The sequence below is a fragment of the Venturia canescens genome, chromosome 9 (genome assembly GCF_019457755.1).
Source record: "Venturia canescens isolate UGA chromosome 9, ASM1945775v1, whole genome shotgun sequence".
Lineage (NCBI taxonomy): Eukaryota > Metazoa > Arthropoda > Insecta > Hymenoptera > Ichneumonidae > Venturia > Venturia canescens.
In genome coordinates this window covers 20,679,707-20,700,142 of record NC_057429.1, presented here as the reverse complement: position 1 = coordinate 20,700,142, position 20,436 = coordinate 20,679,707, and the positions used below count along the sequence as shown (strand labels likewise).

The following is a 20,436-nucleotide window of genomic DNA, read 5'->3' as shown; positions in this document are numbered from 1 at the left end:
TTGCTCTTAAATTGATTTATTTACACGCGAATATATTATATCACTGTTATCAACGTTTTTGTTCATACCCCCTCAAGATTTACACGTAACGACTACACACAATCTTTGCATTTCATACTCGAAAGTAGCATTCTCGAACAAAATAGCAGGAGGAAAAAGTCGACGTTTTTTTGGCACAGGTCAATTAATCTTACGTTTCAGTTTGAAATTCATTCATTTCGCTTACTTGTGCCAAGGGTCGAACGATATACTCGAACAAAGCACGCCTATCATTCGAGCCAACGCTCTCTTTTGTTTTCTCTCATTCTTCCATTTTTCGCAGATAAGATTAATAATAAACCTTAACGACAATAATAATAATAATAATAATAATAATAATGATAATATTCTACGCAAGAGGACGCATCGAGCTGGATCGTTGAAAATTTTATGCAAATGTTAATTACAACTATTATTAATAATTATTATGTTCATCCTTCTTTGTTATTTCTTACTTTTCATCGATCAGTTTTAATGCGAACTTCGAGGATTTTCGTATTTCAATATGGCGACGACGAAGAAGCGCTCTTTCGCTTTGGCAAGAAAATCCTGGCGACATTGATCCTAATTCTTCATCTTTTTTTCTTGAATTCTCATGCTAATACTGCGCAATTAAGAAGAATAACGATTGAGAGAAATAAAGGTTGAAAATGAAAAACGACAATCCTCGAGCCTCGAAAAGCCGTCCATTTTTTAGCGTTCGCGTCTCTGCCGACGCTTTATGCATTCATCTATACATATATAAATTTACTTTTTAATAACGCGCACTCGCAGCAGCATCCTGAACGCGGTTGTGCTCGAAACTGATGATTGCCCTATTTTAATGTTATCGCTATTATTTGTTTTCTTCGTCTCCTTCTTCTTCTTCTTCTTCTCCCGTTTCGTCTTCTCGACGTTCCTTAGCCTCTCTGGTGCAAAACGTACACTTTTCATTTTTCACTCTCCAGCTGTACCGTGTGAGAAACTATTCATTTCATTGATTGAAAACAAGTTGAGCCAGCTGATTGGCGATATTTCACGCTCATCGAACGAAAACCGACGCCAGCAAAAATAAATTGCGAAAACAATCGTTCGTCTCATTCGTTTTAATAAGAAGGCTTTGATATTCTTTGGACTGGAATTTCGCTCGGTTCAGTCTTATTTTCAGAGAGTTCGATTCTCCAAAAAGAGAGATCAAACTTCGTTTATTAAAAATTTTGAAATTCTCAAGAAACAGACAAACTGATCCGATCAAGCAACGTCTTTATTTCTCGAAAGAAATTATTTCTATTTATATCGAATAAAAAAAAAAACGCTAAAACAGGATCGGAACGTAAAACGTCCAAATTACAGACCAAAAAAATGGGTAGCGGAAAAGGATTTTGAAGAAGCAGGGAAAAATACGCTGCCGAAATCCAAGGAGCGGGAGGATAAGGAGGGCGATTAGAAAAACTCGTATTCCCAATAATTCCCCGAGTAGTACGGCGGTCTTCCGTCCTCGCACAACTGAAACGTTACCGCGACAAACGGGCGAACACAAAAAGACGAATTTAATGAAGATATAATATTTTTGAAAAACGAGAAACGAAACGATAAACAATTATTTCACAGCTAAAGAGAGAAATATATGAAATCTACGAAAAACATTTGAAAAAAAATTCATTGCACCATCTGTGAGACAAAAGTATGAGGATCAAAATGTCCGTCTCAAACTAGGTACAACTTTTACGGAATAACTTTCATTGTCGTTCCTGTAGAGCGAAAAATCTCTCGTCGTGACCATACAATTCGATCGACGTTGTAATACAATCATTTCTGGACAGAGTTCTGATAATAATGATAACAATCTAGAAAGTCATCTTTTGTTGAATAATCTGAAAATTCATCCGATTAAACTTTGCATTTCAAAAGATCAAAAAGCAGTCGATTTGGTACACAAATACTCGAAATATTATAAATTTCCTTCGCCCGAGACAGCCATTTTTTCTCCGTGAAATTGAACCAGAGAATGAAAAAATAACGGAATTCTGCGACAGAGCAAGAACTTGAAATATTTACAAATCGGTAAACGCGGATTATTTCGACCGGAAACTAACAAAAATAGAACGACTCGATCGTATCGCGATCGAGGTTACCGAATAAATTACAGTTCACGTTTGATATTCGTACTTAACAAGGCTCACTCGGAATGGCCGAAAGCGAGGCTTCTGCGATGTTTGGTCCTCTCGTAAAAACTTTCATATTCTACAAAACGAAGATAAAAAGCACGCGCGCGCACGCTCGTTGATTCTTAAAAATAGAATTAAAAAAAAAAAAAATTACATGGCCGAATAAAAGACGATTCCGGCGAAATTCAGTGCGGAACATGAGCCATCGTCTACCGATTGCACGATATAAAGTTTCTATCTATAATGAAAATTATCAGTAATAGTAGTGTCTTTGCGATTATGAATTAATGCTTATATTCCTAAGTGTTTTTCTTGATATTTTTTTTTCCACCGTCTTCGTCTTTGATCATATATACGCACGTGTGTGTATGTGTCTGTGTTTGGTGTGTATTTGCATTCGAACAACATATTTACGCTATTACCAATGGCTCATCATCCGAAAAACCTCGAATCACAGGGCTGTCTTCGTCATCTGCTGAAAAATTCATCAATAGCATTAGAACCAATAAGAAATACGAATTTTCAAACTAATTTTTCCGGATTTTTGTATATCTCGCCGAACTCGTGGAAAAAAAAAATCATTTTTGTCTTTTTAAAAATTAGAAGTGTCGTTATTTTAGCGAAAAGAAGAAGATGATTACCCAAACCATCGGTGGCGCCGGGGAAGGTGGCCTGACCTCGTCTGGTGTCATAATGGCTGTTTGCGAACTGGGTAAAACTGCTGGACAATCTTCTGTGTCGTACAACGAAATAAGCGAGACCAGCGCCGAGAGCGATGATCAGGAGACATATCGGTATCGCCAATGAGACGATATTCGACGTGTTTATCGTTACTGGCCAGTCTAAGATGGGGGGTACAAAAATAAAATGAATGAAAAATGGAAAAAAAATATACAACTATATACCTTGAAAGTATTTGATACCCAATCATCAATTTGATATAATCGAATATGTCGATCGATGACTCACCCGAAGGACTTCGGACGCCAACGGCTTCGCTGAGCATACTCTGATAGCCATCGGCGGTAACAGCTCGAACGGCAAAAGTGTAAATAACGTCGGTTTTCGCATCCTTAAAGATGTAGGGTGGTTGTCCCCAGTGAATAATTTTGGCGCTTGATTCGTTGATCGCATGCTCACCCTCGTTGACGATTATCTCATAATGGAATTGTCCATTTTTAGTAACACCTTCTGGCAAGCTGCGTTCTTGCCAATAGAGAACATAAGTGTCAGCCTCTCTCAAGACGGACAGTTGATGAGGAGGCAAGATAGGTGGTGCGACGTACATGACCGGTTGACTGGGTATCGCGTCCTCGACGTCGGTCGATATCGTAACACGATATTTACCACCATATTTCATTCCCTTGAACGTGTGTTTAATGATCGTATCGTTGGTGGGCTGCAGCGTCACCACCGAAGTCTTGTTCAGAGTCAATTCCGTCACCGAGATCTGGAAAATAAAAAATCATTAATATTCTCTCATTTCTGATGTTAGTCTGAAGTTAGCATGGATTCGGGATAAATATCAATAAATACTGACCACATATTTGATGGGTTCAACGACCATAGGACAACTTGCACTCCAAGAGACGATGATAGTGCCCGGATTTTCGGCAGGTGTGACCCTGAGTCTTTTGGGCGGAGCGTGAATATCGTAGTAAGTCGGGACGGAGACGGGTTGACTGAGAGGTCCGGCGCCATAAGTGCCACGAACGCCGACAGCAAAGACATAAGATTCGCAAGCTTCGAGATTTTTAACAGTCGCGGTTAGATTGGAGGTTATGAGTTTGGGTGGTCCAAAGAGATCCTGTATGTTAAGGGCGTAATGTACGGCATATTGCCACTTAATTTTACGTGGGCTTTTCGGTGGATCCCAGCTCAATTTAACAGCGTTACCAGGGAATTTGACGGGAGCGGCGATGAGATTAGAAACAGTGGGTAACGGCTGTCCTTTCGTGGTTGCCGCTACAAAGACGACTTTGCCGACATATGTTTTTTTCACCGCATTCACTTCGAAGGTGTACTGAGTGCCAGGGGCGAGCCCCGTGACTGTATAAGTGTTGTCACGAGTGATAAGAGTCGACATAAGTGGATAAGGGGATGGAGAGGTTGGTCCCCTCGGTGTAACGTGATAGGCATCGACGTCCTTGAGTTGTTTCCATGTTAAACGTACGGAGCTGTTGGTAGTTTCAAGAACCCGTAGATCTCGAATATCGTCAACATTAGCAGAACCGTCGAAAGTGAGGGTGGCAACGTTCGAGGAGTTTGAAGAGAATTCTCGATTCTTGGCGATTACCCAGAACGAATAATTCTTGCCGGCCTCAAAGGGAATGTCGATGATGGTGGAAGTTTTTTGAAGAGAGTATTGGAGAGGTGGTATAGGCGGTGTTACATAGACCTCGTAGCCGGTGATGGATCCGTTGGGTTTGAGCGGTGGCCTCCACGAGACTTGAACCCTTGTGCCATTTCTCTGAGCAACGGTAACGTTCCAAGGTTTGCTGGGTATGCCTTCGCCGGTTTTCATGACGAGATATTTGAAGGGCGGGAAAACGGTCGTTTGTCCTTTGAGGCGCACGTAAACGGTAAGATTATAAGACGTGTAAGGCTCGAGGCCGTTGAATTGGTACTCGGTGTCTTCGATCCAGCTGGACGCGTTGGTCCATTTGGCATTTGGTTCGAGGAGAGCGTAAGAGGGTAAAAATTCGAATGTAACGTTGGTTGGAATGGGCATCCACCAGAACAAGAACAGGCTCGTGGCGTTGGTCGATCTCTCGTCCATGCCCATGATCATAACTTGATAGACTCTCGAATTGTTTTTCTCGCAGTTGTTCTCATCGAAACCGTCGAAACAGTCTTGTCTACCGTCGCAGTAGGAGGAGAGAGCGAGACATCGTGTCTCGTCGCAGGGGAAGAATCCAACGAAGCAAGAAGGCGCGATACCCGCCGGGCTTGGGTTTTGATCGTTGTCGCAGCCAAGTTCATCACTTCGGTCGGGGCAATCGTCGTACCCGTTGCATATATTAGCTAGAGGAACGCAAGACCCGTCGATTCTACAGGGGAACTGATCCTCGCGACAACCACGATGTTTCGTGTCGCAGTATTGCTCGTCCTCGCCCTGTCTACAATCACTGGTCCCGTCGCAAACCCAAGAATTGGCGATACATTTGCCGCTGTAACATTGGAACATATTCTCATTGCATACGCGGGGCTGCACCGGCGACAGGGACGTTGGCATCTCGGTAGAGCTGGTAAAGCTGCTGTCTGTCGGCCCGTCAGATTTTTTGCAGCCCAATTCGTCCGAAGCGTCGCCACAGTCATCAACGTCGTCGCATTTCCACCAGTAGGGTACACATTTTTTGTTGTTACAGGGGAACATCCATTCGGTGCAGGAATTGGTAGGTAAAGCCGGTGGCATGGTCGTGGGTAGAGTCCGAATGGTGCAGTTCACTTCGTCAGAGCCGTCCTTGCAATCGGCGACACCGTCGCAAACCCACGACTGATAAATACACCGATCACGCGACGGTAGATCCTTGGGTCCGCACTGGAAGAGCCAAGGGGCACACTTTGTACCTTGGCAACCGGTCTCGTCGGAATTGTCCTCGCAATCCTGTTCACCGTCACAACGCCAAGTTCTCGGTATGCAACTCTTGTCAGAGGTGCACAAAATCTCGTCGTTTCGACAGGTTGACATTTGACGATCGTTGGTGCAATTGACCTCGTCGGAATTGTCTCGACAATCGTCCTCACCGTCGCAATGCCAACGATGAGTGATACAGCGTCCATTGGCGCACTTGAACTGTGACTCGGTACAATTTGAATAAGTGCATGTGAGTTCATCCTGACCATCGCGACAATCGCGGTCGAGATCGCAGAGCCAATATTTCGGTATACATTTGTCCTCGTCGCATTTGAAATCGTTCGGACCGCAAGTAGGACCGTTGCAACCAAATTCGTCCGAATAGTCGCCGCAATCGTTGTCGCCATCGCATTTCCAAAATTCAGGAATGCAAACGCCGTTGCCACATGAAAATTGATCACCGGCGCATGTACTCGCGACTCGCGGACAAGTCGAATTAGCGAAAGGCACAACGTTGCCGGGACACATGCATTTACCCTCGACCATTTCCATTCCGTCAGGACAAAGACAAACGTATTTATTGTCCGGCGCACCGAGACAAATATGCGAACAAACGGTGTTGTTCGAACACGCATTCGTACCGGTCTGTATGCTCGGAGCGAAAACCTTGAGATCCATCAAACCCGCCAACTGTCCGAGGGTTGACGTTTTTCCAACACCACGATCCTTATCGGCGATAAATATCATTAGCTGTTTCCAATCGTCCCAATACATATCACCCTTGTAAACCGCAACAGCGAACGGATGAGATACTCGCTCGTCGCTGTGAATAATTTTCTTGAAACGCTTTCCATCGAAGTCCGACGAACCGATATAATCCTCCCGGGCGTCAACCCAATATATTCTTTCGGCTATATGATCGATCGTTATACCGTTCGGCCATTCAACCGTGCCTTTCGTGAAGAGACGTTTGATGTTTGTACCTGTAACAAACGAGAGCAAAGTTTTGAACGTTACTTCATATTTAATTGATCATTATTATTCCATTATTGTTCGATAAATAAACTATAAAATCAATAGATCAACGAACCATCGAGATTAGCTCGTGACACGGAAGCGTTACCGACGGCCCAATCAGTCCAGAACATATATCCGAACATGGGATGAACGGCGATGCCTCGAGGCTTTTGTAAATCATTAGGCCCCAAAATAGTTCTCCTCATACGACCAGCGGTATGTAAATCGGTTCGTATTATTTGTATTCTCATTTTGAGACCATCAACGAAATACAAAACGTTTGAAATCCAATCAAGAGCCATGCCTTCGATCGAGCTCAAATCAGTTTCCACGAGAATTTCAGGATAAATTAAACCGTCGGTGAAGCATTGTCTACCGATCGTGTCATTCACAATATCAGCCCAAAAGAGACACTTATTCTTCATATCAAATTCAATGGCGATTACATTTTTAAGGCCACGAACTGGTAATCTAGCGAGTGTTTGATCGCCGAGATCGATTCTGGATATATGCTCGCGTTGGGCGACGAGTAAAAACTCGGAGAATCCATCCATCGGACATGGGATTTGATCCGGTTCGAATTGCCTCGTTGAACCACCGACGCACACGTCACCGGGTATTTTCTTGTAGCCTTTTGTTCTATTGTAAAAGTCGCCGGGTTTGCAACTTGCCGGTGGAGCATAAAGGTCAAATAGATTGCTATTTGCTTCTTGTACTACGCAATGGAAAGGTGTGCCCCACTTGACGAAGTGATCGTCGCAATAATAATCGTCAAGATCGCAATGACAAATCTCGTGTTTGACTGGCCTGTCGTAATTGATGCCCGTATAACAATTAGCGGTTGCGGCTCGTCGCTCGTAAACTTCGCGAAGTCCGAGAACGCAAGCTTTGACGGAATGTTCGGTGCTCGCGGGTGACCAGAATTTGTAATCATCGGGTGTACAATCACGCTCGAAAACTTTGCGCAAATCGACTTTTATTATGAGCCAACGATGTTGTCCGGGCATCGAACCAAACATAGTAAAGACCGTTGTATTTTCACCAGGCTCGGTCATCAATCCATAAACTCGGAGCATTTCGTCGTGGAATTTGTAAGTTTTCCACGATTTACCCTCGTCCGTCGAGTACAATAATTCCTGCGTTTCCCCACGGGATTTGAAATATTTAACCGCGACCAAAACACCTCCGTGATCGCCCATGTTGAAGAAATAAAAGTCTTTGAGAACCATTTTCCATGTGAGGCCAGCGTTTCTCGAAACGAACAGGGCCGGATGCGACTTGAAATTCTGGCCCATTACTCCCGTGGCCATTATTATACCTGGCGCAGAGACTGAACTCATTATTGACACCGACCTCGTAACCGGGTACAATTGACTGAATTTTTGACACAGATGCAACGAACAATCATTCGTGCAGTGCACCCAAAAACCATCGTGTTCCACCGAAGGACCTTTTATCTTGTTCCACGTTATGCCATGGTCGTAAGTTATCAACGAACCCAAATGTTCCGGTCCTATGGAGCCTGCTTTCGGCATGTTCTTCACTTCCGACGCTATATAAATTCCTTTCATACCCTCGACTTTATAAAGATCCGTGAAAGCTTCGTCGGCTACGTCGCTGTAACGTCATTAATATTCTTATGAATCATTTATTCTAAGATTATTTACTTCGTTTAATAAGAATGATCGCACTGATATACTCACTTTAACCAACTGTCTTTCCAAGTTGTGTTGGGGAAAAACGTGAGTATAGATTCGAGGGAGAGAGCAAATTTCACTTTGTCGGGACCAATGCCTTCGAGAACGTAAAGATTAACTTGAGTCTCGTTGTGAGCGACAGCGACGAAGACACGATTATTCGAAACATCGGCAATGTGATAATCGTAACGGTCCAGCTGCGTGTTGAATTCGGCGTTTATGAAACGACTGTTCTTGTACGATACCCAGAGATCCAAATTCGTTTTTGTACCATTTAACTGTCGCAGAGGAAAACAAAATGGTACATGAAAAATCGTCAAATTCGTCAGTTATTTTTTTCTTTGCAATCCCAATAAACTCACTTTCTTTACAGTTCCTGGTTTCTCCACAATTGCGAACATCCAATCACCTCGAACTTGAAAATCTTGGACGTTCTCGATCAAAACCTCGACGTCGCTCAACCAATGTCCCGGTAATACTCGTTTCGATACGACCACGGTGTTCTTTCCCGAGGGCTCGATTCTCTCGACCAACAAAGTTTTCGGCTCACCCGTTGACCAGTAATATGATTTGACGAACATATGGACATATTTCCAAGTTTTTCCCATGTCGGTCGTAAGCCACAGCTGTGAAAAACATCAAATTAATCGTACATTCAAAACCTGACGAGAGATTTAACTGTTGTACAAATTGCCTGAAAAAAAAATGTAATAAGAAACAATAACTACCCGTCTCGTGGGATCGACTTTATCGAAGGCCAAAAATTGCATCGGATTATCCTCGTAGAAGGAAATTTCGCTGGGTGTGAAGTCAAGTTTCTGTCTAACGATAGTTTTGCCATTGTCGCTCGTCGTAAAAATAACCTTGTGTTCGCTGTCAGCAAAAACGCACTAGAAATAAAAAAAAATCAATAAAACAACAAGTCTTAATGTCGACGAGTGCCAATCCGAAGAAAAGCGGTAAACGCGTGATCGAACAATGAAAAAAAAAAAAAAAAAAAAAAAACAAAAAATACTCACGTATGTATTGAACTTCGGATGATTATAAAATTTGTCGACTTGAGCGTATTCGGGTTCGGGTCCATCGGTAATTTTGAAATACTCGTTTTTATTTTCGAAGGTGTCACCATAGTCGTAGCTTATGTACACCGTGCTGGGATTGATTTTTCTCGTAAACCTCATATCCTGGACTCTGATCACCGGTGTACTGTCCCTCGCAAGGCATATTATAACGTTTGATTTCTCACCGACCCAGTGTACCATCAACTGTTGATGCGTGTCGTTCAGAACGTTGACCTGTGAATGTTCGAGAGTTGCGGTCAAATAGACCAACGCACAACTATATTGATACACACACACACACACACACACAATCATACTTGTCAGGCGTATATCTACGTCCGTACGGAGGAAGTGAGAAAGAGAACGAACGATCAATTTCCATTGACACAGAGGCTTTGATATGAAGAATATAATGAAATATAATACACGGATATGAAATTGAGTTCTTACGTGTATTGCACTGTGAAGTACAAACAGAGTCAACATCATCTTACTCTCATTCGTAACGAAATTAAGGGGGGGAATCAGCTTGAGAAAAATGGTGATAGCTTAATGAAACTTTTAGAATACATATTTGGATATATTCTCTATTCACGAAGAGAATTAAACGGTAATACGAAAAGTATTCATTCCTGTGTAACCCACTGTAAAATTTCGAAGACGTCAAAATTTGCTAAATACTCCGATAAAAACATGATGAATTGCAGCTCGTCACCGCATTATCGTTAATCACGGTAATTTTTCAAATTTAATTCTCTCTGTGGAGCCTCTCCAATCCATTTCATTCAACCATTTTTTAGTAAATAATTTCCAAACTTGGAATATTTAAGACCTACGCATAGGAAATAACTCCACTATCTTTGCCTACTCGAAAACAAATAAAAAATGGTGATAGGTTAGACAAAAAAGTACTCTTCCACAGTTTGAACTCTAAAGAACATGTGTGCAAAATTGGAAGTCGTTTCATTCTGCCATTTTTTTATACTTCACATAAATTCCACCCAAGAATGACGTATTTTTAGGGGTTGATCCCGTACAAACAAAGCAAACAGGCTTTACATAAGATAGATGACTTAGATAAAAACAATCAAATTCGTATTTACATAACCTCACTTTACGCGAAGCTGATGTTCCTCCTTAACTCGTCATTCGCACCATTGCAACAATGTACAAAAAGCCTCAGAATTTTCAAAACTTTCGAGCAGTCGAGACTATAAATAAGTGAACAACGAACGGCTTTGCTTGCATGTTGAAATCACGAGGTAAGTCACACCGACACGTTTGTTAAATAAAATATTCATAATTTACTGATTTTTCAGTTTAAAAATTGGAGAATATTGATAACGTATGAGCGAAGGTCTCGTGAATATTTTACTTCCCGGCTATTCGAGAATCGTCATTTTCCGGAAAGAAACAATATTTTTTTAAATTCACGAATGCGAATGACGAATATTGTGGCGGATAGAAGAAAAAAAAGTCGCACCCTATGACTCATCTTTCTGGCGACATCGCCGACTACTATTATTGTTATGACACTTTGAAAGAAGCATTATTTGAACCGATTATCACGCTCATTTTTTCTTATCAGATATATAATCGAGTAAAGATACGTTCTGTGTATGAGTAAAAAAGCTGCTTTTTTGTTTTGAACGAAGAATACGAGTAACATATACGAGAATTTTTTGCAAAACTTGTGAAAGCATATCTTATTTCGCCAGTCGTAACTGATACGTTTTAACGTCCTCTTTCAATCTCTCTCTTTATCCTCCTCTGTCTCACATATCTATATGATCCGGTGTAAATTTATGCATAAGAGATATCTACGAGAAGAACAAGCGATGCGAGTATAAGAAACAAAAGTTTGACGAAGGCTGAAAAGTTTGACGAATCAAAATAGTCGATGACAAATGAGCAAAAAAAAATATAAAAAGACGAAAGATTTTAAAATAATTTCCATTTTTTTAATTTTCGGCTAGAAAACTGTTTTGTTTTAACGTGGTCAGCTATCGGTTCGGATATTGAGAAGTGAGATAAAAAGGTGACTCCCCCTTGTGAAAAATCAATTGCGTAGATTCATGCTATCCCATTAAAATTAACGCTGAGACCAAATACCAAAAATAGAGATAGAAAAATTTTGAATTGTATTCACTTATTTGCACCGATTCTTATACGATTTTTTGTTCACCTTTCCTGTAATGATGGAACTGAAGTGAAATCGAATGTTTGAACAAGTGATTCGAATTTTAAATCAGAAAAAGAAATCAATCATTGTAAAAGAAGTGAATGACAATTTTGCCAATTTATTAAAATCGAAACTTATCAAGTCACAATAAAAATTCATTCCAAAAAAAGTTAATTCGTCCTGCGTCAAAGAACATACCAAAAGTTATTCATAGACGGCAATTGCTGAGCCTGAAACAGGCTTGAAGAGTCTCTTGTTATATACACGAGAGACTGACCATTATGTGACAATTACCATCGGTAATTCTTCCAACCCGAAGGACAACCAGCAATGGAAAAAGTTAGGAGAAAAAATATACGATAATGGAAACAAGTTATCAAGAACGATAATGAAACAGGAAACAAAAACTTTGACGCTATTCAAAATCTGGAATTAGCATATTTGAGCTGAGCGCGTGACTAGAAAAAAAAATCAAATCCTGATGTTCGTAAGAACATCTCCAAGGGGGATTTATTTCTTGAATTCATTAAAAAAAAAAATTAAATGCGGAGTTACTTTCAAAAATAATTCGGCTACGCGCTCCAATATCTTGGAATGCATGAAAAAAAATCATTTGTGCACTGTGCTTTGTGCAATGACAAAGGAATTGTGTTCAGGTATGCGGTAAAAATTTAAGGAAAGGGAAGATAAGGAAACCACTAGTCATTTTCGTCACTGATATTATTTTCAAAAATTAGATATGTAAATGAGCCAGTGATATGCTCCAAGGAAGGGGTGAACGAGAAAGATAAGAGAACAATACAAAAAACGGATCACGCGCAAATTTATCATTGAGTCACGTACAAGTCTGTTTTCAACAGATGTTCCTCGCTCTCAACTTGTCAGAGTAAATAATTGAGATTGCAACTAAAACACACTTGTCACAACTGGAAGGATTGATCAGTCAAAGCAAAGAAATAACCGTTCATTTATTCAAAATTCATTGAAACAGCAAGAAGAAGCATCAAACTTGAGAGAGTTTGAAAGAACAAAGAAAAATGACAGATGCGGCGCATGAAAAAAATTGCAAAAACTACCGAGGTGCTTTTTCCCAAAAATTATTCATTTTTCAGGATATGGCAACCAATCGCTTATTCATATAAAAAAGTATACATATGGATGAAAACATATATTTATGAATACAATACAAACGACTGTAACCAGTGAGTTGCTTATTTTCAATCGAAAAAAGCAAGTATAAAAAAAATGTCCTGTCAAAATGCATTTTCGCAACAAATTGTGATGGTTTTTTTGGCAGAGAACGTAGGCAATATCATAAAATATATATTCGGTTTACCACCGACGCAGTTCGATGACAATCGTAATTTCGAGGCGCAATTTCAAACTTTGTGTTTTTTTTTACTGCATCCGCGGCTCAATCGTGAAGTAATAGTATTAACGCAAGAAAAAGAAGAACAATAAGAGCAAGAATGATAAATATTTTATATTATGGAATAAAACAATAAAAGAAAGACTCACCTTCGTAGTGATATTTGGATTGTTGTCCGGAAATTCAGGAACGGCTCGTCGGTTTCTCGAAGATGACGTTTCGTCGATTGGTTCATTGTCGTCGAAGAAATCGGGTTTTTCGACGATATAAGTTTTGCCAGGCGTCGAACGGTGCAATCGTCTCGCAGTGTTACCGTATTCAGCGCCGTAATTGCAATTAACAAGTTGCAAAATAATCAAAATAAGGGCCGAATGATAGAAGCCCGATGTCACCCGGGCGGCCATCTTGTCCAAACTCCGGGACAGCGCGCTGTCTACAAAACATACAAACACGGATGGAGCACGAACGCAAGAACGCTTGCACGTACGAAAGCACAGGACACGTACACGCGTGAAGAGAAATCACTCGCGGGACAAATAACACATATGTATATTATTATATTTGTTCACGAATAAAAACTAAGGATCTATATCGATGGCGCCCTCGTCAAGCATCCTATTTTTCGCGAGTCACTCACCAACAATACCAAACGTACAGTTGCCTTATATTCATCGATGAGTATATCTTTATGTACTAGAGTACAAAGAGACTGCAATAGGACGAAAAAAGAAATAGGTACGCGACGATTATGCTGCGCGATAATGATACGAGACCGCTCCGAAATCGGCGTTTTTTTCCGTCAAGGTAAAAACACATCCATTGCGCATGATCAATGCCTCGCGACTGAGCGAGTGCGTTGAGTTGATTTTTTTCTTTCCATTTCCCCCCACTACGTGTTTTTTCCCTTTCCGCTATGCGCGCGCCGAGCGACGCTCGATCCTTGATTGGTCAATAACAACGAGGCAACCAGAGGCAAGTTTCAGAGGTCCACAATGAATTTACCCCAATCAACAAATTCGTTGTTTGCCGGAAACTTGCTCGCGATCGGAAAAAATGATTAAAGAATAAAAATTATGCACTTTGCGCATTCCCACTTCCGGTTTTCCAACTACGGAGGGTTATCGCCGAAATAACAACAATACCTTTGTCTTTTCTCGATAGCGCGAGTGCAGCGATTAATAACACGTTCGAATCTCACTTCTCGCTCTAACTGAGCGGCATCAATACCACGAACACAATATGACGGTACACTGATTAAAATATGAGTAATGAAACTCTTCGCAATTCCAATTATATCTGTCACTGAGAAGCAAGCCTATTCGAAGATCGCGTTCCTCTACAAATCGAACGTTGTTAATTTTTTTTGTATACCAAGAATAAGTAAGAACTAACCTATTGAAAACCCCACACGATTCCCCTTCGAGAATGCGGCGTGACTGAAAGTCACGAGATTTCGCGTACCCTCTTGAAAGCATCAGGGTCTGTAACAATGAACCGAATAATCCATACAGCACGTGATATTTCTTTTGTTCTCTCGAACAAAGCTCGAGTTTCATTTCTCTGAAATTTGACACTCGAACATATTTGTTCAGTTCGGAATGTCGATCAAGAATAAATACGAGGAGGACCGAAATTAAACGACAGAAGAGCTCTTACAAGATAAAAGCGAGAGGATAGTATGACTAACCGTTTTTGATGAACCCCTGAAATGATATACCCGCTATATATATATGTGAATAATGCGTATATATATAGTAATAATAAAAGTATATTAGATAATGGGTTCCATTTCCTGATGGCTTCAGCAGGGGACCCCGATCCTCACAACCATTTGATTTAAGCCTAGCTGCTCTTAACCTCATCACAATGTACTCGCACTTCAAACTGTATACATATAATTATACAACATATAAAGATAGTACAGTGGAGTCTCGATTATTGGACTAAATTCGTAAAAATCAAACAATCGAGATGAAAAATTCGAAGATTCAAAGTGAATTGAATAAAGAAAAACTATTTACATGGTAAGCTTCACTTATTATTTCTTTTTATAATTTTACGGAAAACGTATAAGCATGGATAAAATTTACTTCTTTGGGCCACGAGGAAATATTTTTTAATGACTGGTAAGTTGGACGTTGTTACAATATGCCGCTGAATTTGATTCATTCTTTGGAAGCAGGATTAATAATCCACTATCGTCGCTCTAAACAAATTGAAAAAATTCTCAAACTATACATAGATTTTGTTCTTTATGTATATGTGTATAAACTATGAGAGTATACACCCACGATATTAGTTGCAACATTTTATCACTAATAGTCATCATAGCCATTGAGATCTGCTAATTTTTATAGTGTTGATTTTAGTTTCAGGAGAAACCTTTGATTTTTTTGTTCTCATGGAGTTTAGGGATTATCCAGAGCATCCAAAATGAGCGAAAATAGCAAAGTGATATCGAAAAAGAATATTGAAATATTCATTTTATTCTTAATATAGAATTTGTCGTACGGACTTAATGATCTTAATTAACTCGAAGATAACGTTGGCAACTGAATCATATGAAAAGTTTTGACAAAAAATAACCAATAAACTACTCGTTTTTTTTCTACATCGTACCAAATTTCGTAGAAATAATCTACTCTAAATTTTTCCGATTTTCCTTCGTACATGATTGGTAAAAAAAACACCGAGAAATAACTTAGCGTGGTATTGTGCACGCGTGAGGCGTACGTGTCTGCATAGAATCTATGAAATAACAACGATCCGTCAAAATCTCGCTAAACTTTCGGTCGAGTTCTTTTCCTGATAAATCGGCCCTTACACGGAACATCGATTACTGAATATGTATCATCGATCAATTAATGGACGACATTGAAGAACCACGTCTATTGAAAGACGACCTTTCCGTGATAAATCTTTTTTCTACACATTTTTTTTCGTACCGAAGTTCAAAGGGTAAGAGTGTTCGAGGATCAGGTGACGAGGAACAGGACAGGGTGGCTGGGATTTATAAGGAAGGCCGTTTTAAAACGAAAAGAGCTATATAAGTTTTACAATTATATATTATCTATAATAATAATAATAATAATAATAATAATATGATTTTCCTTATTTTTCTCCCGCTCTTTTTCTCTTTCTCTCTCTCTCTCTTTTTCTTATAATTAATTCAATGTCTCGTTTGTCTTCATATTCATATATATATTTATATACATGTAAATATATAGATATATATATAGATATATACGGGGGGAAAAAAACAAGCAGATCAATATTCATATTTATCATTTTTGTGGTTCAATTCTAAATAATCTCTTTCTTGCGACTCGGAATATTGGCAAAGAGGGTGAAATCTTGTTTCTCTCTACAATGTTCTCCCGTTTTCTCTTCATTCTCCTTCGATAAACCATGATAAATGGGGGAATCACGGTTCGCAGAGCTTATTATTCGCGGTGCATTGGCGTTAGGGCATCTCGTGCATTCGCATATGTACAAGTCCCTCTCGTGCGTTCAAGCCTCACTTTTTCGGGAGGGGCTGGTGGTGGAAGGAAGGGAAGAAAGCTAAGAAAAAAAAATCAATTCGAAAAAAACATTGCACCCTCTCTCGGCCTTGATAATCTTTCCGAAACTAAAATCTCGTTTCTTAAGTCGCGCTCGCTCAAAATCATTCATATATATATCTCATGTATATTCGTAGTTATAAATTGAGAAAATACTCGAAGGGGCAGCGTTGGTAAAAGGAAAAAAAAAGAGAAAAGGTAAAAAGCCTGTCGTGTGTAGAAACTTGAAAACTCCTACATTTTTTTCTCTCTCACAGCTTTACTTGCGCGTTTATTGTATTCTTTTTAAATTTGTTTATTCCTCCTTAATACTCTTACACCCTAAGGAAACAAGATTGCGATTGATAAATATCGATAAAAAATAACAATTGAGAATAAAAGAGATCGCCATTGTTGCGAAGTCGTGTGAGAGTCGAAGAGAGAAAAAAAATTGACTTTTCTTTTCCGAGGTCGGAAGAGTCGGAGTAGGTTCCGTTTCGCTTATCGCGTTCGTGAAATTAGATTCATTCTCGCATCGTCATATAATTCTTGACTGGGTTCGTGAAGGAGGAAAATTTTCGCATTTTTCGTTTGCATATTATACTTTTTTTCGTTTTGTTTTTTCATGTCGTTTTATTACAGCATTCGATCTTATTGGTTTCCGTTTTAATCGCTTTTTCTTCGTTTCCCATTCTATGGTTCGAACGGATGTGCTTACTTTTTTTGCCCGATCGCGACAAAAATTGCATCTATAACATTTGTTAAAAGCTACGTATCTTTTCTTCTTCTTTTCCCTTTTTTAATACAGTAGGTCATTCCAGATGAATACCCTCCTATAAAATATATGGCAGTTATCCAAACGCAAACTGGTCCTGTTTGCGACAGCAAAAGAGGGGTCTAAGAGTTGAGAATTAGAAAATAGAAAAGAAGAGATGAAAATAAATTTAAAAATAATAAAAAACGAGATTGAATAAAATAAAAACAACATCGTTTTGACAACGTTTTGACAGCTTCTTTAAGAATTGCATGCGTTGACTCGCCCAGAAAAAGAATTTAAAAAAAACTGAATCTCTCCCATCCTCAATCTATCGTAGGATTAATGAAAAATCATTCTGTCGCAAATTCGATTATTGTTCGAATCGATCTTCAAAATTGATTCTCTTTTCTAGCAAAAAGTATCGAAATTCATAAAACCTAAATTTATTTTTCAATAGATCCAAAGTGAAAGCGAAGTTTCGACAACTTGTAGTTCTATCATTTCTCCAGATAAACATTCCCGAGAAGCTGAGTATAAGGATCATCGCGTCAAAATCAATAGAGATGAAAAACAATTTGAAATCAATTTGTCAATCGTTAATACTTTTCCGTGAGGAGATCGTCTCATTTTTGTTATGGGCTCTGTGGGAGCGTTCGAAAAATGTGTTTGAGAAAAAAGCCCTCCTCGAGCCAATTTCAATCTGAAGTACTGTATTTGAACGTGTGATGAACTCGTAAATTCTTATTTATCGATCGCATGCTCGAGAGTAACAATGAAAAAGAAAGTGAGAGAGAGAGAGAGAAAAAAGAGAGTCTTGTCATCAGAAGTGACAAGAAAATATAATATATTTTTTCTCTCCATGTCCGCTTTCATTTTTTTCGAATATTTTTTTAAAGATGCATGTAGCTTAATCTTTTGTTTTTGTTCGGGCTAACCTGGGACGCGTGAATTATAATTTGCTCGTGGTTAATCATAGCAAGATTGCAGGCGGTCTTGAAACGTACAGCGAGAAGCCAAATTGCGATATTTCTTGTCGAGGCTTACGACGTTCATATTTTCGTGCCCGAAATCCGTCGTGCCTTCTCTCATGTTAGTTATTATTCTCTTTCACATCTTATTCTCTTCTCTTCACCGCTTATCGTTGGGCGTCGATAACACAAAAATAAACACGAATATCAGACACTCGCGCATTCGCACAAAGAACGCACGCAGCACACACGCACGCACGCACGCATACATAGGCACAAATACACATACGTAATTCACTGTGTCAGCAACGTAGCCAATCATTCTCGTGCAGGCATATAATAATAAATATCGTCTCGAGATTAAAAATGCGAAATTCTTGATCAATCTGGCTCTCTCGTCTTTGATTCGAGACTCTTTCTCTTTCTCTCTCTTCCTTCAACGGGCCTGGATCGTCCGAATATTGTTTTTCTCTCTTCTTCTCCCCCCCCCCCCCCCGTTCTTGATTTGTTTTTTCTCGTTACTCATTATTATTATTAGCGTTGCTTTAACGATGTAGAGCGACGAAATAAATTTTTTCTCTTTTTCCACTCTTCCTCGTCCAGTAAAATTTGGGTTTTTTTTTCTTCAACGAGGTCCTCTCAGAGTGCTTCACTTCCGGCGAAACTTCACGGCTCCGGTTTAACTGTGAAATTGAGAAATATGAATTTTAAAAGAAATTCGTAATATTCGTGAATGTTTCAGAAAGCATACTCTGTTTATTCCTTAACGTTTTCCTTGTACGTGAGTTTAAAAGAATTTTGTATCCATGCGAAGTACGTGGTACGAAATCTGGGATGGTTTTTGTGTTTCATAAACGTGTCCAGAACGATAAGCATGACGAATAAATGTTCGAATGATTTATTGCTAAGTCGACGGGCTGGGGTATGTCGAGGTGAGGGCAGTAGAAGAAGCCACTGATAAAAATATATATGTAAATATTCCTAGTGAGCTAAGCACAACGATACATCAATACTTATCGACATCTACGTGACATTATTACAAACAAATGTACAATGATGAAAATAAACGAATAAATATTCGACTCCACCAAACAATGATGCAGAAAAGCAGAGCAGAACGCTTGATATTTTTTGGCGGTGTGTTGCGTCGCCACTGAAAATCAAAGCGAAAAAAAATATAACCAAGAACGAGAAAAATGAATGAACGAATCAGCGATGATTATCGTTGATGAAAAAATTCCTCTATTGTCTTCATTGAGATGAGGAATTTCAAAAGCTAGTGCTGTTTTGCGTTTTTTTCTTTCTTTTCTCATATTCAAATGATCATAATTATTATCGTGGTGTTAATCATTCCGCATTCACAATTGGAAAAACATTGCTCTCGTCTTTTCAAAAGATAAATCATTAAACGAATATCCAATAAATTTAAAGTGAACTAAGAGAAAATAAAATTAATGCAAATTAAGAAATCATACTCGTAAGGATATATTTAAAAAGAAACATTATTCAATGACGTAACAAGGATTTTGTAATCAAGTGGGACGAATAATCGTTGTATATCGTGCATATTTGGTACGACGTTAACGAGCTTAGATTGAAACTCTGATTCACCGACTCACCGCATCTAAATGTTGTTCCAATTGTGTACTCTTTTTTTTCATACGTTCATTGGGTATTGCGCGCTTTCTACTTTTTGGCTTTTCTAAAAATATATATATATGACAAATGCAGTATGATTGATTGCGAGGCTTGCAGCGTAAACGTTTTTCTTTTCTCTTTCTTTTTATTTTTCTTTTTCGTTCGGCATTCAATTGAATTATGAGCTGGAAATTCGCGAGAAAATATATTTATTTTCTTCAACTTTTCTTCTTTTATTCTGCGTATAGTATTACGGAGAAAACACTATGTATGTGTAATCGTGATAGTGACGAATGATTCATCGGTGCAAAGGACAACATTTACAGTGGATGCTTAGACTTTGCAGAAGCTGTTGAGAATTCGCTGATTCGATATTTCAAACGAGATGAGTTGGGACGATTTATAAATTTTGAAAAAGTTAATCTGTCTTGTACTAGAAAAAAAA

General features: G+C 39.3%; 2 protein-coding genes across 10 annotated transcripts in view; both read right to left on the bottom strand.

The window, feature by feature from the left end:
- Positions 1-14,191, bottom strand: LOC122415790 (sortilin-related receptor-like). 3 transcript variants are annotated; one of them, XM_043428255.1, is made up of 11 exons: positions 13,727-14,191; positions 13,239-13,522; positions 9,497-9,772; positions 9,206-9,367; positions 8,840-9,103; positions 8,484-8,755; positions 6,854-8,397; positions 3,727-6,746; positions 3,156-3,636; positions 2,828-3,028; positions 1-2,661 (listed from the first exon to the last, which is right to left on the bottom strand). In XM_043428255.1, exons 2-11 carry the CDS (start codon positions 13,491-13,493, stop codon positions 2,597-2,599), a joined length of 6,540 nt encoding a protein of 2,179 aa, XP_043284190.1. In that variant the 5' UTR covers positions 13,494-13,522; positions 13,727-14,191; the 3' UTR covers positions 1-2,596. The 3 variants fall into 3 exon arrangements, with proteins under 3 accessions (XP_043284190.1, XP_043284189.1, XP_043284191.1); XM_043428254.1 differs by having other exon boundaries at positions 13,239-14,191; XM_043428256.1 differs by having other exon boundaries at positions 1-2,658; positions 13,239-14,190.
- Positions 14,192-15,105: 914 nt separating this feature from the next.
- beta-Spec (spectrin beta chain) overlaps positions 15,106-20,436 on the bottom strand; it is a 28,876-nt gene continuing 23,545 nt past the window's right edge. For all 7 annotated transcript variants that reach the window (XM_043428246.1, XM_043428249.1, XM_043428252.1 and 4 more), the window contains one exon: positions 15,106-19,036. In XM_043428246.1, the coding sequence (XP_043284181.1) occupies positions 19,033-19,036 (4 nt within the window). In that variant the 3' untranslated portion in view covers positions 15,106-19,032. The remainder of the gene's footprint in view (positions 19,037-20,436) is intronic.

What these genes read in the sequence shown, in the direction of transcription:
- LOC122415790 (XM_043428254.1), bottom strand. Translation starts at nt 13,493, where the DNA reads ATGGCCGCCCGGGTGACATCGGGCTTCTATCATTCGGCCCTTATTTTG. An exon ending in GTCACGAGCTAATCTCGATG is followed by an intron (nt 6,747 to 6,853) that starts GTTCGTTGATCT and finishes CGTTTGTTACAG; the next exon opens with GTACAAACATCAAACGTCTC. An exon ending in TTGAACCCATCAAATATGTG is followed by an intron (nt 3,637 to 3,726) that starts GTCAGTATTTAT and finishes TTTATTTTCCAG; the next exon opens with ATCTCGGTGACGGAATTGAC.